Source organism: Labeo rohita, chromosome 3, assembly GCF_022985175.1.
Source record: "Labeo rohita strain BAU-BD-2019 chromosome 3, IGBB_LRoh.1.0, whole genome shotgun sequence".
Lineage (NCBI taxonomy): Eukaryota > Metazoa > Chordata > Actinopteri > Cypriniformes > Cyprinidae > Labeo > Labeo rohita.
Window position 1 is genome coordinate 8569335 of NC_066871.1, and position 16035 is coordinate 8585369.

The 16035-nt window shown below is 36.4% G+C and overlaps 2 protein-coding genes across 3 annotated transcripts; one reads left to right on the forward strand and one right to left on the reverse strand.

The window, feature by feature from the left end:
- Window positions 1-155: 155 nt before the first annotated feature.
- Window positions 156-2042, forward strand: h3f3a (H3 histone, family 3A). Of its 2 annotated transcripts, none has more exons than XM_051099003.1 (4): window positions 156-278; window positions 1146-1286; window positions 1384-1537; window positions 1644-2042. In XM_051099003.1, the coding sequence occupies exons 2-4, from the start codon at window positions 1159-1161 to the stop codon at window positions 1770-1772; spliced, it is 411 nt and encodes a 136-aa protein (XP_050954960.1). In that variant the 5' UTR covers window positions 156-278; window positions 1146-1158; the 3' UTR covers window positions 1773-2042. The 2 variants fall into 2 exon arrangements, with proteins under 2 accessions (XP_050954960.1, XP_050954969.1); XM_051099012.1 differs by having other exon boundaries at window positions 254-272.
- Window positions 2043-7378: 5336 nt separating this feature from the next.
- gper1 (G protein-coupled estrogen receptor 1) lies at window positions 7379-15686 on the reverse strand. Its single transcript, XM_051106687.1, has 2 exons — window positions 15526-15686; window positions 7379-10296 (listed from the first exon to the last, which is right to left on the reverse strand). The coding sequence occupies exon 2, from the start codon at window positions 9884-9886 to the stop codon at window positions 8825-8827; it is 1062 nt and encodes a 353-aa protein (XP_050962644.1). The 5' UTR covers window positions 9887-10296; window positions 15526-15686; the 3' UTR covers window positions 7379-8824.
- Between the last annotated feature and the right edge of the window lie 349 nt (window positions 15687-16035).

Genomic DNA, 16035 nt, shown 5'->3' on the forward strand with positions numbered 1-16035 from the left:
CTAATCAACTTTTACATTTTAAAACAACATTTTATTACATCATCAGCTCCAGGACAAAAGAAATCTCCAAAAATAGAGTGTATTCTATTATAAAAGGTAAATAAAGCGAAACGACGTAGAGGGGGATGTTGTGTTGTGTTAAACCAATGAGATACGAAAACGTAACATGTGGGCGTGTCCAAGCGACAATCCACAGAAATATATAAATAGAAGCCCAACCCTCATATTTTCAAATAGGAGATACTACGTCGGAGCGATAGTGGTTCAACGAGGTTTGTGTAAGTCAATTTTAAGTTCTTTGGTAGATATTTCGGCATTAGTAATCATAGTAGTTAGATCAGGGCTAACCTGTAACAAAACAATTCTAAATATAGAGAGTTGATCAGATTTTCGTTTGCTCCTGCTTAGTGATGAATCATTTTCTGGCTAATATTTTAGCTTGGATTAATGTTTCAAACACGTTTGGTCTTGAATAGAGTTTACTCAAACGTCACGTTGTGTTTTTAGACACGTTAGATGTGTAGTTTTTTTTAGGCGGGATTTTTAACAATATGTAGCATCTGATAATTCTCTGCTGGTTTGTCAATGTACGTTTTTGCCCGCCATTTTGGACAATGGTTTGTTCAGCTTGTACTTGAAGAGGTCGAGTTGCCGGTTACTCAGGCTGCTGCATTCAAATAACTGTCCCTTATGCCTCTGCACACTTTCCCGCCGTTTGTAAGTTATGCAATTGCTATATTTCTGGTTAAAAGGGAGTTTCGTTGTGCGTTGATATTAAATCTGCAGCATTTAAGCGGGGGAACCGTTTCTGCTGCAGATGGAGGCTGATGCTGGAGCGGGTGTCACAGAATAATAACCGCTCTTCTGATGTAAATATCCGTGTGTGGTGCTCGTTTGGTTACTCAAGACCAGTTGTGTATGGAATTTAACTGTGTTATTTGGCATACGTTATATTGTAGACGCTTAACGTTGTACATCTTTATAACGTGACATTTTATTGCCTTTAAATATCTGCGGCTCTTGAGCGGAAGTGGTAAAGGCAAACCGCAAGACCCGGATGATACCGCCATTTTAAGTCACCGTTTGAGTTTAATTTTTAAACTGGGAAGATTCCGTATTTAAGTGTTCTTTTTTTTTTAAACTAGATACTGAGAAACAATGGCTCGTACCAAGCAGACCGCGCGTAAATCAACTGGAGGAAAGGCGCCAAGAAAACAGCTGGCGACTAAAGCCGCTAGGAAGAGCGCGCCCTCTACTGGTGGCGTCAAGAAGCCCCACAGATACAGGTGCGTCTGAGATGCTGCTGTATTGAGATGCACATACATGATAAAGTTGGCAGTGACTGGTAAATCACTTTTTTTTTCACATTTCCTTCCGCTTTAGGCCTGGAACTGTTGCTCTGAGAGAGATTCGTCGTTATCAGAAGTCAACGGAGTTGCTCATCCGCAAGTTGCCATTTCAGCGTCTGGTTAGGGAGATTGCACAAGACTTCAAAACTGATCTGAGGTTCCAGAGTGCAGCCATTGGTGCTCTTCAGGTTTGTGACGTATTATATTTAAAGTTATTCCGTGACTATTGAAATGTGATTTACAATGTTTCTGCAAACTTTAACATTTAACACTTCATTTGTCTTTTTTTAACAGGAAGCAAGTGAGGCCTACCTTGTCGGTCTGTTTGAGGACACTAACTTGTGCGCCATTCACGCCAAGAGAGTCACAATCATGCCCAAGGATATCCAGCTTGCGAGGCGAATCAGAGGAGAGAGAGCCTAATTTTTTATTTTACTTTATTTTATTTTTTTTCTTCCTTTTTTTTTATTTTAACTTTTAATGAGAAACACTCGAAGTAAAAGCAATGGATTTGTACATTGGAGTCATTTTGTAAAGCATTCCTTACAGACTCAGGTTTTTAAAGTGAGTGTGTCTAGATTAACCATTGTAGAGCTCATTGTAAAGCGGCTTTAGTTGCATGCTTTAAAGTATTTATCACTTATCTTTTTCATTGGTCATTGGGTTGTAAATAAAAATTACTCTACCTCAAAATGGTGTGCTGATTCTGTCTGTCACTTAAATGAGCTTTGGCTTAAAGTTTTAATTGTAGACCTACATGATGATAAAATTACAGCTACGGAAGTCTATGACCAACATGATTGTTATTGTTCTATGAGGGACCATATAGGCCATAATTATAGAAAAGCCTATAATAAACACTTGTGAAATAAAAAAAACATTGATCAACCTTAGTGAAATTCACTCATGCACTCTACTGAAAAACCTCTTACAAACATTAGTCTGGGAAAAAAAAAGGTCAACTGTAGTGAAATTTATTTGTATGCATTACTGAAAAACCTATGTTCCTTACAGTTGAATGTTAAATTGTGAAGTTAAGATTTTTCATTAGAGTGCATGAGTGAATTTCACTAAGGTTGATCAATGCTTTTTTTATTAATTTCACTAGTGTTTTGTACGTTTTCTTTTTTTCACTAAGACTCCTGGAAGCTGCCTGATTTGTAGCATGTGTCGTCTTTTCGCCACGAGAGGGCAGAATCTTGTAATTTTGGCGCGATTTCCGCTGTTGAACACATGCTGTCATCAAATTACATCTAGTTGTAATGTGTGACCCTGGACCACAAAAGCAGTTGTAAGTACCAAAGGTTTATTTGTAGCAATAGCCAACAACATTGTATGGGTCAAAATGATCGGTTTTTCTTTTACACCAAAAATCATTAGGATATTAAGTAAAGATGATGTTCCACGAAGATATTTTGTACTTTTTTTTTTTTTTACAATATATCAAAATTTAATTACTGATTAGTTATATGCATTGCTAAGGGCTTAATTTGGACAACTTTAAAGGCGATTTTCGCAATATTTTACTTTTTTGCACCCTCAGATCACAGATTTTCAAATAGTATTATACTAACCATATACTTTACCATACATAATGGGAAAACGTATTTATTCAACTTTGAGATGATTTCAATAAAAAATAAAAATACCCTTTTGACTTTTTTTGTGGTCCAGGGTCACGTTTTTCTCTTTTGGACCATATTACTCTTACTATTTATGCATCATACGCAGAAAACACCTTATTTGACAGCACTAGCAAGTTTATTTATATAAAAATGAGATTATACGGCAAAAACACGGTAACTCGACGCTTCCCGCCAAATTGAACCTGCAATGAGGTCGTGACAACGATGTAGCATGCTAGTTTCATTGTAAGTAATAATATGCAGTATTGAGTAGTTTTATTCTGAACTGACTGACTACACAGATTAGCCAACATTTAAGGAAGCTGTTAGGATGTTACTCGACAATATTTTACTCCATAACTCATCCAAAACATAATTGTGTCGTTATTTGTATTGGTCCATATATTACTCTGCAAACTCTGTAAACATTTCTCATTATTAATGTCAACCGCCATCGACGTCTTATTTAGCTTGTAGGCTATATCTTCATGGACGTACACATTTTTGGCGCCATCATGTGCTCAGTGGTGAGTTTGCACTTTTATTATTTTTAATATCTAAATGTTCTGGTTTAGTATGCCATGTCATGTCAGTGTATTTATTTTGAGCCTTTAAACACTCTTCAACTGAAACACTCTTGTGCAATGCTCTCTTTGACCCTCTTGATGTTACCTAAGTTGCCTCTGTTCTTTCTTTTTTTCCTAAAGGAGATTTTAATATGTAAATGTAATTGTGGATCAGATCTTTTATTCAAACTCATATTCCCTAAGCATATGCATTAATTCTCACTACTTTAATTACCTTTGACAAAAGGCAGACACCCTTTGGTGTTGGATGCTGCAAGTCTTGTTGTTTTATAACCTTTCTGCTTATCGTTCTTCTTCAAACCAATTTGTAAAGTATTAATTATTTGGACAGAATCAAATATGAAGAACTCTTGTTATGTGCTCAAATTTATTATTAAGCATATTTGAGGTTTGTATTGTTTGTGTGTGTGAATACAGACAGGAAGCATGTAAACACTGGAAACCATAAGACAGCATGAGATCCGATAAACAGATTCATTAAACCGCATCAAAAAAGAAATCTCTCAGAGAAATGGGACAAAGATATCTGCTATATACGCAATGACGTCAGACCCTTCAACCCTGAGCCCTGCTCCGGTCCCAGCTGCGGACACACACTCTTCTCACAGTCTCTGTCTCACCCTTTCTCCCTCACCTCTTGCTCTGTGTCTTTCTCAGAGTCGTCCCGTGTCTATTTATTTGTATTTATATTGATACGAAATTAACATGTCTCACTGATTCTTTCCCAGGGGATTGACTGTGGGGGTCCGGATTTTAGCGATGTTATCTGTCATTTCACTTGTATGTATCTTTGTGATGCTCGCATCCTAAGGCTATTCTCATCATGGATTCTTAAATCTCTGTTAGAGGTACACAGCCTCACCCATGCCCTATAGGTCTGTCTGAGACACAAGTTTCCCAAGTCACACTTTTGTTTCTCTTTTTATGTGTGGATTGGTTTTTACATACAGAGTAAATCTGTTAATTTTCCTGATCAAGTTTATACAAATTCATTAGAAGTTATTCAAACAATGCTCACATATTTTTCCCAGGCTGGGCTGTTACAGCTGGAAAAACATTTCTTGGTTTTGCCAGGCTGTGTCTTATTTTTATATATTTTTTTCTTGCAGACTATACCAGAACTTCATGTTCTTGCACTGCAACTCTATCAACACCCAGCACTCCATACTGACATACTGTTATCAACAATAGTTGAATTATTATAGCTGATGCTTGCTACAAAATGCATTTTATCAACTGTATATGAAAAACCAACAAATGGGGTTGATCTCAGTGTTGTCATGACATTGTGTCTCTCTAGAGCAGTGTTATTTTAGTATTATTTTATACCATTTTAGTATTTAATATTTGTTTTTAAAATTTGTAATTCATTTTAATTTTGAGATTTCTTATTTTACTTTATTTTAATTCATTTCTAAGTGCTTTTGCCATTTTTTAATGTTTTAATTTCAATTTTTACATTTTTAATTTTTCGTTTTAGTCATTTTACTACTTAAACTTATACGTTTTTTTAAAAGTTAAAATTAATCTAATATTTAAATAAATTTTTATTTAAGTTTTATTTCTATGAACAAAAATAGTTTATGACCAGAACCAGGGCAAAGATGGTCAAATTTCACTTCAAAATCAAAATGAATAAATTATAAATATAATTAAAGGGCTAGTTTGCTCAGAAATGTAAATTACTCCATGATTTACTCACCCTCAAGCCATCCTAGATGTATATGACTTTCTTCTTTCAGACAAATACAATCGAAATTATATTTAAAAAAAAAAATGTCATGGTGGCAAAGAATGGATGTTGAGATGTTGAAGTCCAATAAAGTGTATCCATCCATCATAAAAAGTGCTCCACATGGCCCCGGGGGGTTAATAAAGGTTCTCTGAAGCGTATTGATGCATTTGTGTAAGAAAAATATCCATATATAAAACTAATAAACTGTAATCTCTAGTTTCCGCTAATTGTCGTATGCACCTTCACTAGAAAGAGTGATGTTCGGGTGGATGACATAGTGAAGTACTTTTTTTAGTGATTTATGATGCATTTTATTGGCCTTCTATTGGACTATTGAATATTAACACCACTTCACCGACTTATGAGCTTGAAAGAGCCAAGACATTTTTTTATATAACTCCAAATGTATCCGTCTGAACGAAAAAAAAGTCATATATATCTAGAGGCTTGAGGGTGAGTAATTTTCATTTTTGGGTGAAATGACCCTTTAATTAAGACTTGGATTATGACGTAATTTTCATGACAGTTTTTCCACACAAATTTATTACCATAATGAGTCCAGACTTATTACATTTTAGTGTTTTATAATTCACACTAGACTCATGATTCTCATTACATTATCATTGCTGTAATACAGTAATAAAAAAAAAAACTTGCAGCAGTTTGACTTCAGACTGGACACTCATTCATGGCCAACAGGAACACATCCAAAATACATATTTATTGGCTAAAATGTGTTGAATTATTAAAGATGTCTACTTTTTCATAATATGATAGGCAATAAAATGTGCCCTATATTAAATCTGAATAAGACTGGATTATCTGATTGTGTAGGCCAATTTCCTGTGCCATTTGCCACAGATAATAAACGATAAGTAATTTACCTGTAAAGTAAACCAAACCAATATTTTATTATACTGTACTGCAGGCTTATTTTCCATCCAAGAAGGGAATAAATTAATTTTGCATCACATCTCCACACCTTTCTATTTACATTCTAGTGTAGCAGACAGCTTTCTTCAAACTGACATTGAAAACCTAGTAGTCTCATTACAAAATCGACAAACATTTAATTGAGAAAATAGGGCTATTTATTCTTTCATTCTACTTTTTCAGGCTCAAAATCATTACATCATGCTTAACCCAAATCGTTATATTGATAATTTTGTATGAAGTACGGCTCAATGAGAAAAATCCCAAGAGACCAACTTTGAGATTATTTTTTTTGAATTCCTCATTTTCTTTTTATTTGTTTATCTTTCTTCTGTTTTACTTGGGAAAAAGCCCTCAGACTGCCACAGTGTTTATGAAGAATTCGAGTCATATATTGTTTTAGCCCTGGGCATGAGGGGGCTCTCTCTAGGGGAGAATATCAGCTTCCTGTTATCAAAACGCTCTTGTTATCATTTCATAATCATTTGTAATATCAAAATAGAGTACGTTCAAATGATACTTAAATTATACCGACACATTTTGGAGAGTGAAACAATAATTTCAAGTCTTATCCATATTAATATCCATACAGTCTTGACAGTGAACACTTTGATTCTAAACGAATTAGACTTTTTTGGAATTACTTCCTACAGTTCAAAGCAATTGCACTGCAAACCACAAACGTTTTGTTATTGCGGATGGAGTGCACTCATGAGAAAGTGAGAGGAATGGGAATGCATTGAATAAATCTGGCTCAAGTAAACAGCGGTGCTGGATGCGGCACTTCTGAAGTCTTGAATAATGTGTTTATATCTTGCTATGCTGTCTGCACACCACCTGTCCACTGACTCTAACTTCAGGGAAACAGGAGCCAACACGTGGGTTTAGTGTCGCTAACACTTCTCCAAATGAGCACTTCTCCACCAAATATGTTAGCACTGACCTGAACTTACTTTAATGTTTCCCTAATGATGTTTTTGAGTAAACCTAGAGAGATAACACATGAACTTTGTTTTCTCTGACATTAGTACTGTTTACCCCTGTTTATGGAATCCCAAAAAGTGGCCGGGAGTAAATCTTATACTCTTGAAATTGTTGCAAGATCTTCACATTTGTAGCACCCCCCCAGTAAAGATGTCCACCATTAAATATCCTATAAAATATACATTTATTCAGCCTTAAAACAGAACAGACTAAGTCGTTGATTGTATCAGTTTCAATAACATTAATAAATGAACAGGAGAGTATATAACAATGACTCAGATTGGAAATGGGTCGCAGGTGCTTTGATGACTTAGTTTGTGCCCTTAAAGGGATAGTTCACCCAAAAATGAAAATTACCTCATGCTTTACTCACCCTCAAACCATCCTAGGTGTGTATGACGCTTTTCTTTCAAACCAGGGGTGGCGAACTCTGGTCCTGGAAAACTGCAGCTCTGCAGAGTTTAGATCCAACCCTAATAAAAACTCACCTGCCTGTAGCTTCCTAATGACCCTTTAGAACTTGATTAGCTTGTTCAGGTGTGTTTGATTAGGGCTGAAGCAAAACTCTCCAGGACCCATGTTCGCCACCTGTTTCAGGTGAATACAATCGGAGTTATACTGAAAAATGTCCTGGCTCTTACAAGCTTTGTAATGGCTGTTGAGATTTTAATATCCAATATAGTATGTCCATCCATCATAAAAAGTTTCCCACTCTGCTCTGGGGGTGTTAACAAAGGCCTTCCAGCGGATGACGTAGGACGTAGGCATAGCATAAGATCCAGTGAGAATATGGTAGTCTCACAAGAACCAAGCTTTGTTTACAGAAGCAAAGGAAAGCAAAGTTTCTTTTTTTTTAGCAAAGGAAAACCAGTCACCTCCTGGCTTACATCGAAATCCTCTGACATTTTTCTTTACAAATCCTCGTTTTGCACTTCTAATTCGTGACCAGTGTTTTGTTTTGCTCTCTTCTTTGCGCTTTCGCGTTCGTCAGTTTTCACCATGTTTTCCGCTTGAACACCACTCTCTATGTGAAGAAATTGTCAACAGTTAGCAGAAGCTACAGATTATGGTTTAAATATTGATTTTTTTCTTACAAAAATGCATCGATTTGCTTCAAGAGGCCTTTATTAACCCTCCAGAGTTGTGTGGACTGCTTTTTATGATGGATGAACGCAGTTTTTTGGCCTTCTAATGGACTATTGAATAATACCACCCACTCACCTGTATTTGTCTGAAAGTCATATACACCTAGGATAGCTTGAGGGAGAGTAAATCATGGGGTAATTTTCATTTTTGGGTGAACTATCCCTTGAAAATGGACACGGAGGATATCATCCTATAAAAGTCTTCATTGTGACATGCTATCCTATTATTTGAATTATCTGTAAAAGGTAGTCATAGGCCAAGCTCTGCATCCGTGTTTTATAATCCACTTCATCAGCAGGTGATTCACCCTGAATAATCCTTGTTTTGCTCAGCCGACTTTATGAATTAGGCAGTGTTCATGACGTCAACCTAACCCAAGGATCTCTCTGTCAATTCATGACCAAGTTCTGGAAAGCGGGACAAGGCAAATGACAACCTCAGGAACTGTAGGTTGCCACACCTGTGCTACACTTCGGATTCGCTCCTGACAGGGATGTGCAAATCCAGGGTGTGATTACAGAAGCGGTAGACCACAGACCAACTGGCCTTCCGCTTGATGAAGAGGCGCAGCTTGTCCCTGAAAGTCTCCCCGAGGAAGCTGTAAATGATCGGGTTTAGGCAGCTGTTGGAGAATGCAGCCAGGTTGACGATGTGTCCGGTCAAAGGGTAGTCGTGCCACAGCGTGGTGTCACTGCGTTTCGACGGGTCGGCCGTGCCTTGGAGCAGCTGGATGCTAATGAAAACATTCTCCGGCAGCCAGCAAATAAAGAAAACCAGCACTACTACCACGATCATGCGCAGGGCCTTCTGCCGGCGTGGCCATAGTCCCCTGTGCTTCTGGGCACGCATTAGGATGCGGACGATCAGGGAGTAGCACAGGCCGATGATGGAGAAGGGCACCAGAAATCCAATCGTCACCTCGAGCCACTGGATCTCAAAAACGTTGGCGAAGCAGAAGTGTACCTCACCGGTATGTTGTGTCTGCACAATGGTGAAAGGAAGCAGAGTCGCCAGGATTGAGGCCATCCAGATGAGGCTGCAGCTCAGTTTGGCATGCTGCATGGTTCGCAGCGGACTGCTGCTCATAGAGTTAGCCAGAGCGATGTATCGGTCAAAACTCATCCATGTAAGGAAGAAGATGCTGCTGTACATGTTCACCTGGAGGAAAAGCGACATGAAGGTACAAAGGACGGCGTAGTCGTAGTACTTCTCGTTGAGGTTGAAGACCTCGATGAGCGAGTCCGCCACCAGAATAAGGTCCGCCACGGCCAGGTTGACGAAGTACAGATCAGGGATGGTCATCTTGTCCCTGTGGTTGAGGTTGACCACCAAAATGAGGATGTTCCCAATGAAGCCAATGGGGAACAGGAATATAGTGTAGAGGCAGGAGAGAAACAGGCCGATGATGTAAAACTCATAGGTGTCTATGCTTTCTTTCACATCGGTTAGGTTGAAGTCATACGAAGCATTGAACTGCTCAGTGCCATTGACGTAAATCTGAATCACAGTGGTAGTCTGCTCCTCCATACTGGCCAAGTCTCTGTTTTAGGTGCTGTGAATGGTGCTACATACTTCATTTGTGTCAGTGCCCAGTTCGCCTTATAGAGAGCATCCTTCAGTAAGCCTCCATTCGCATTCTGACGGCAACCGGTTGTTTACAAGCGGGCGCTCAAGGTTTGATAGATTCCACCCAGACAGATTTGTCTCTGGAGATGCAGCCAGGGTAGAAGACCTCCATTTTCAGGGCAGTCTTCTCAGCTGCCTGGGCTTGTGTGATCCATAGCACCAACACCAAGAGTCTCTCCTTAGGGATTGTGGTTCCTTTTTTTCTTTTGGACACTTTGCTCTTCACACGTGTTCAATCCAGTGCGGTCTGGTCTCCTCCAGTCCATGAGCATGATTTTTTTAGTCCAGCAATGACACCACCACTGTGACACCTGATAAAGAGAGAAAGAAATGAGGAAAAAAATATCAGAGAATCAAAACATTTTTTGGCATTACTTGTTTTAATGACATTATTATTTAGATTAGATTTAGTTCACCCAGAAATGAAGTTCATCTTCAGAACTCAAATTAAGATATTTTGGATGAAATCTGACAGTTTTCTGACCCTGCATAGACAGCAATGCAACTACCACATTCAAGGCCTAGAAACATTGTAAGGAAATTATTGAAATAGTCTATGAAGCTACAAGAATACTTTTCGTGCACAAAAAAAAAAAATAATAATAATAAAATAAAATAACGACTTGTGTCATGGTACTCTCGTGAATGGCCAGCCTGATCTCACGGCAGTTCATACATATTTTATGAGGTGGCTTATTTGTACGAATTCATATGACCTCACCCGTACAAATATGATTTTTGAAAAATTGTACATATTTTACGAGTTGCACAATTCGTATGAATTTGTACAAATGACCTACACCTAACCACACCCATAAACCTACCCGTCACTGGGGTTTAGACAGATTGTACAAAATCATATTCGAAGTCACACAAATTTATACGAATTAGCCACCTTGTAAAATATGTATGAACTGGTCGTGAGATAGCTGTCACATGGACTATTTAACAATGTCCTTACTACCTTTCTGGGCCGTGAACGTGTCAGTTGTGGTGCTGTCTATGCAGGGTCAGAAATCTCTTGGATTTCATCAAAAATGTCTTAATTTGTGTTCTGAAGATGAACAAAGATCTTACAGATTTGAAACGACATGTAGTGTCGTGAGTAGTTAATGACAGAATTTTCATTTTTGGGCGAACCATCTTTTTTAATGTAAGGTTAAATATCTGCTTTTGCACTTGATGGCAGCCCTCATAACAGTTTTTAATTAATTCACCTTAAGGATTGAGTGTCTACAAGCTTATTAAAATGCAAAGCAATGTCTTAAACAGATGCATTGAAGCACCCTGAGCTGTCAGACCCATGTGCTAAACTCACAACTATTAAAGAGCAAAAAGATGGGCTGTACAACTGCTTCATAGGGATGGATACGATATTTGATTTTCCTCACAGGAACATACACTTACTGCACTACATAACACTTCATTCATAGCTGATTTTCACTACACTAATGTGTTGTGATTTTGGAGAGACAGACTGTCCAAAGTAGTGAACTGTAATGATTTTCCACTGACACAGAGTTAATGGATGTCAAAGGAAAATAGAATCTCATTATATTAGTAATTTTAGCTTAATATGCCACAGTATCATGTATATCATGAATAATGATGTGTAATGAATTAAATCTAATGCTTCCATGCTAATTAAAACACTCATTATGCAACAATTACCATATATTTGGAAAAGATATATAATGTAGATATTTGAATATACAAGATATGTATTAATCCAAATTAATTTGGTAAACAAAAGCAAGATAATTAGATATGGCAGAAAAGACTGACCTTCAGTGAGCAATCAGGGCATATCTGACTTTTCACTTACTACATAGATGAACTATGACTTCCTCGAATATAATTCACCAGAGCCAAATTTAAATGTGCATAATTTTAATCACAACGAAGACCACATCAATTTTGTAACGAGAAAGAAACCCAGTGATTTTAATGAGGTCTGTGTGACCTGTCTGTACTCGAAATACTTTAACCTTTAAAAGAATCAGCCCGGATTAAATTCCCAATGAAACTGGTCGGCATGCAGCAGAAAAGTCTAAGAACCGCAGCCAGCTTTCCAAAATTAGACCACTTATTTTCAGCCTTTTGCAGATGGCTTATTATGAGCATAAAGGTTAGATATTTGGACACTGTAAATGGTTTTGACAATCCCATGCACAGTCAGTCTTCACTTTGATTGACAGTTTGCAATATTTATCACTCAATTAAAATGTTGTCACTTTAAAGTTCTGTTAATAATTTTATTCTGTATATATACACACAATATTTGTTTGGCATATTAAATGCCCATATAAACTAACAAGATTATGTAAGGCTCATTACATTTCATTTTAGAAATACATGAATACATAACAAACAGAACTGTGAGAGTCTGAGTCTGATCCTGTAGCTGTAATTCAGTCTCAACTGCAGACCCATTCAGACTTCATCACTGCATAATAGATAAAGGAACATTTGTTATTGCCTAAAATTACATCTCCTTCAAAAGGCCCTGTAGGACAATATAATTCTTTCCCAAAAGGGAATCTGCGCATTTACTCACAGATGCAAGATGACATGAACAATTTATCAGTATATTAGTGATGGAGTAGTCACATCAACAAAAGACAAGCACACAAGCACCCAGAGAATTGAAAGGCTCATTTGGAAAGTGAGAGAGAGACTACACATTAGGATATGTCTCACCCAGAAGAATGACTGTGCTATCTGAAATCTCAGACAGTCATTTCAGAAATGACTATCTGAAATCTCTGCAGTGCATCTGTGATTTTTTTTTTCTCCTGTTGAAAAGACCATCTTACACTAGGATGAATTTGCATGATGTTCCAGGCTGGTTCATGCTGGTTCATGGTGCTTTGGTGCTGGCCTAGCAGGTGCGCCAGCATAGCCATGCTATTCTACAACAAAACTAAACACGTGAGGCTTGTCGACCAGGGGTGTGTTTCCCAAAAGCATCGTTAGCTAACTATGGTGGAAAGTTCCATTTAACTCCATTTAACTGTTGGTAATGATGGAACTTGCAACCATAGTTGCTTTTGGGAAACACACCCCAGCATAGTCTTTCTAATGCAGCTGGTTGACCAAAAAAAGTCTTGTTGGTTAAGATAGTTAACTGTCATATTCTGTTTGGGTTCTGAGAGACTGCATAGCCATTTCAATATCTCAGTAAACATACTTAACATTCAATGTATTTATTTATTTTTTAATGCCATATCAGCAACCATGGCTATATTCATGGCAACATTAACAGTATCACTTCAATACATCATTTACAATAATATAACATTTTCTTAAGAACCACTCACTATACAAAAACACGTAACAACAATAGTACTGATAATCAATGATAAAAAGGTGACCCTGGACCACAAAACCAATCATAAAGGTTATTTTTTCTAAAATTTCGATTTATACATAATGCATAATTAAGCTTTATGGTTGTTAGGATACAACAATATTTGGCCGAGATACAGCTATTTTAAAAAATGAAATCTATGGCTGAAAAAAAAAAAAAAAAAAAAAATCAAAATATTGAGAAAGTCACCTTTAAAGTTGTCCAAATGAAGTTGTTAGCAATGCATATTACTAATCAAAAATTAGGTTTTGATATATTTACAGTAAGAAATTAACAAAATATCTTCATGGAACATGATCTTTACTTAATATTGATAATTTTGACTCATACAATGTATTTTTGGCTATTGCTACAAATACACCCGTGCTACTCATGGCTGGTTTTGTGGTCCAGGGTCACAAATTCCAAAATTTATTCTGTTGGAGAAGGCTTTTAAAAATGTTTTTTTTTTTTTTTTTTTTTATATATTTTCTGAGTAAAAAGGTTGTCTATATCATTTCAAATTGGACATTCTATTAAAATATGTTTTACACTCTGTGTTAAGTCACAAACTGTTTTCTCTTCCCCTTTTAATAAATATGAATGAGTAAGACTTGAATGTCCAATTCAGCATTTTGTACATACAACGTGGTCGTATCTATTTTCAAAACAGTAATTATTTCTTTCATTTACTACTGGATTTATAGGTTTTACATCAGATACTGGAATATTGCATTCTGTTATTTCTAAATGAAAAGCTTCCCTAGCTGTTTCATTTGCCTGTTCATTGCCATACTTAGCATTCATGTATCAGGTTGATATTGCATAATTTTCATTACCAAATTTCATGAAAAATGTAAATAATAAGAAGAAACAAAAACAAGCCATGTTAAATTACTTTTTTTTACTGATAGAATCCAGATATAAAACAAATACAGTGACTTTTTACATGATAAGCTATGACAGTTAAGCACACAGCAGTGTTATTTTAGTATTATTTATGTTGTTAATAGTAATTTATTAATATTTTGAATTTTTATTTTTGAACTTATTTTTATAGTATGGTTTTCATTTTACTTTAAATTTAGAAATTTGGTTATGTGCTTTTCTCATTTTTATTATTTATATTTAGCCTTTTTTGTTTTGGTTTTATACATTTTAGTTACTCAACTTCAACATATTTTAAAGGCAACATTTTTCATTTTCATTTACATTTTTTTAAGTTTATATTTCTCACATAATAAGTATGTGAGTAGATATAGTCAAACCAAAATTTATTCAGACACCTTCAACATTTCTCATATTATCAGAGTTTATTCACTATAGTTTAGAAAATGCTAATAAAATATGAAAAGAACTGTGTCAGAACAAATCAATATATAACTTTGATAGAAAGGTATGTAATGGATTAAAATCAAACAAAAATTCAGTACAATTCAATACTATTAGTATAATATTTACACAACTATCAATACTTTGTCGGCCAATTACCAAACAATGCTTAGTTTTGTTCAGTCTGTGATGTAAAAACATCGCATTAGCAGTTAAAGAAAAAAACACGGTCAGAGTGTCTGAATAATATTTTGGTCCCAAATCGTTATCAATTTTACTGGTAGTCCACTGTATTAAGAATTTTTAGATATAAAATATCACGGTTTACTTTATTTTGCTATCCACACTTACATAAATAAAATATAGTGTCCAGCACCCACTAGTAAAAAAAATATAAAAGATCATATCTGGTGTCTCAATAATTTTTGGTTTGACTGTGTAAATACATATATATATATATATATATATATATATATATATATATATACTCACACACACAAACATACAAGGGTATTACATTACAATAAGTTTTTAGTTTGACTACTTTGACTAAGGTTAAAAGGTTCATTTCAAAATTACTGTTATACGTTTTTCACATTTAGTATTGGGCTGTCAGATATCTGAAATATAATAAATGTAAATCTCTATTGACAAAACATGAGTATCAAGAAGCCTGGTGGAAACACCAGCACACTGGCATTAAAACACACACACACCACTGTGGTCTTTTCAACTGGATTTGTCCCACAAATGAAGTTAATCTTTAGTAATTACGCTATTATGAGACTCATTTACTTTTTTCAAAATTATTATTAACTAATAAAATCCATGAATTGAAAATCACTCAAAAGTCACTCACTTTATTCACGAGGGCTTGTGATGCAGTCAGTGTACAGTTGCCGCAGATTCGTAATTCCTTAACCGGGACAAGATCCACTGTCTGCGCCACCTACTGTTATAAGACAACTCGCTGCTGTCAGGCAGAAGGTCCAGAGAAGAATATCACTACAGCTTCCTTCCTTTGTGGCCACTTGTTCACTAGCCACCCCTCTACCTCCTCCTCCTCCTCATCTTCTCTCTCTCTCTCTACTCTGTGCCCTGACTTTCCTCAGCCCAGCACATGCATGCATGTGGACAGCATCAATAGCAGGAGACCCAGCAATGACAGTTACTTAGCACAGGACATATGGCCGCTGTCGCGACTCATTTCATCTCTGTTTAAACCGCTGAGACATCCATGACACTAGAGCTCATTAGTCTAATTACAGTTCAAAGAATGACGAAGATCTCACCAGGGCAGGTTGTCTTAAATGCTCCAGACCAGATGCAACGACTCGGATGATGAATGATCGAGCGTATTTAATACACC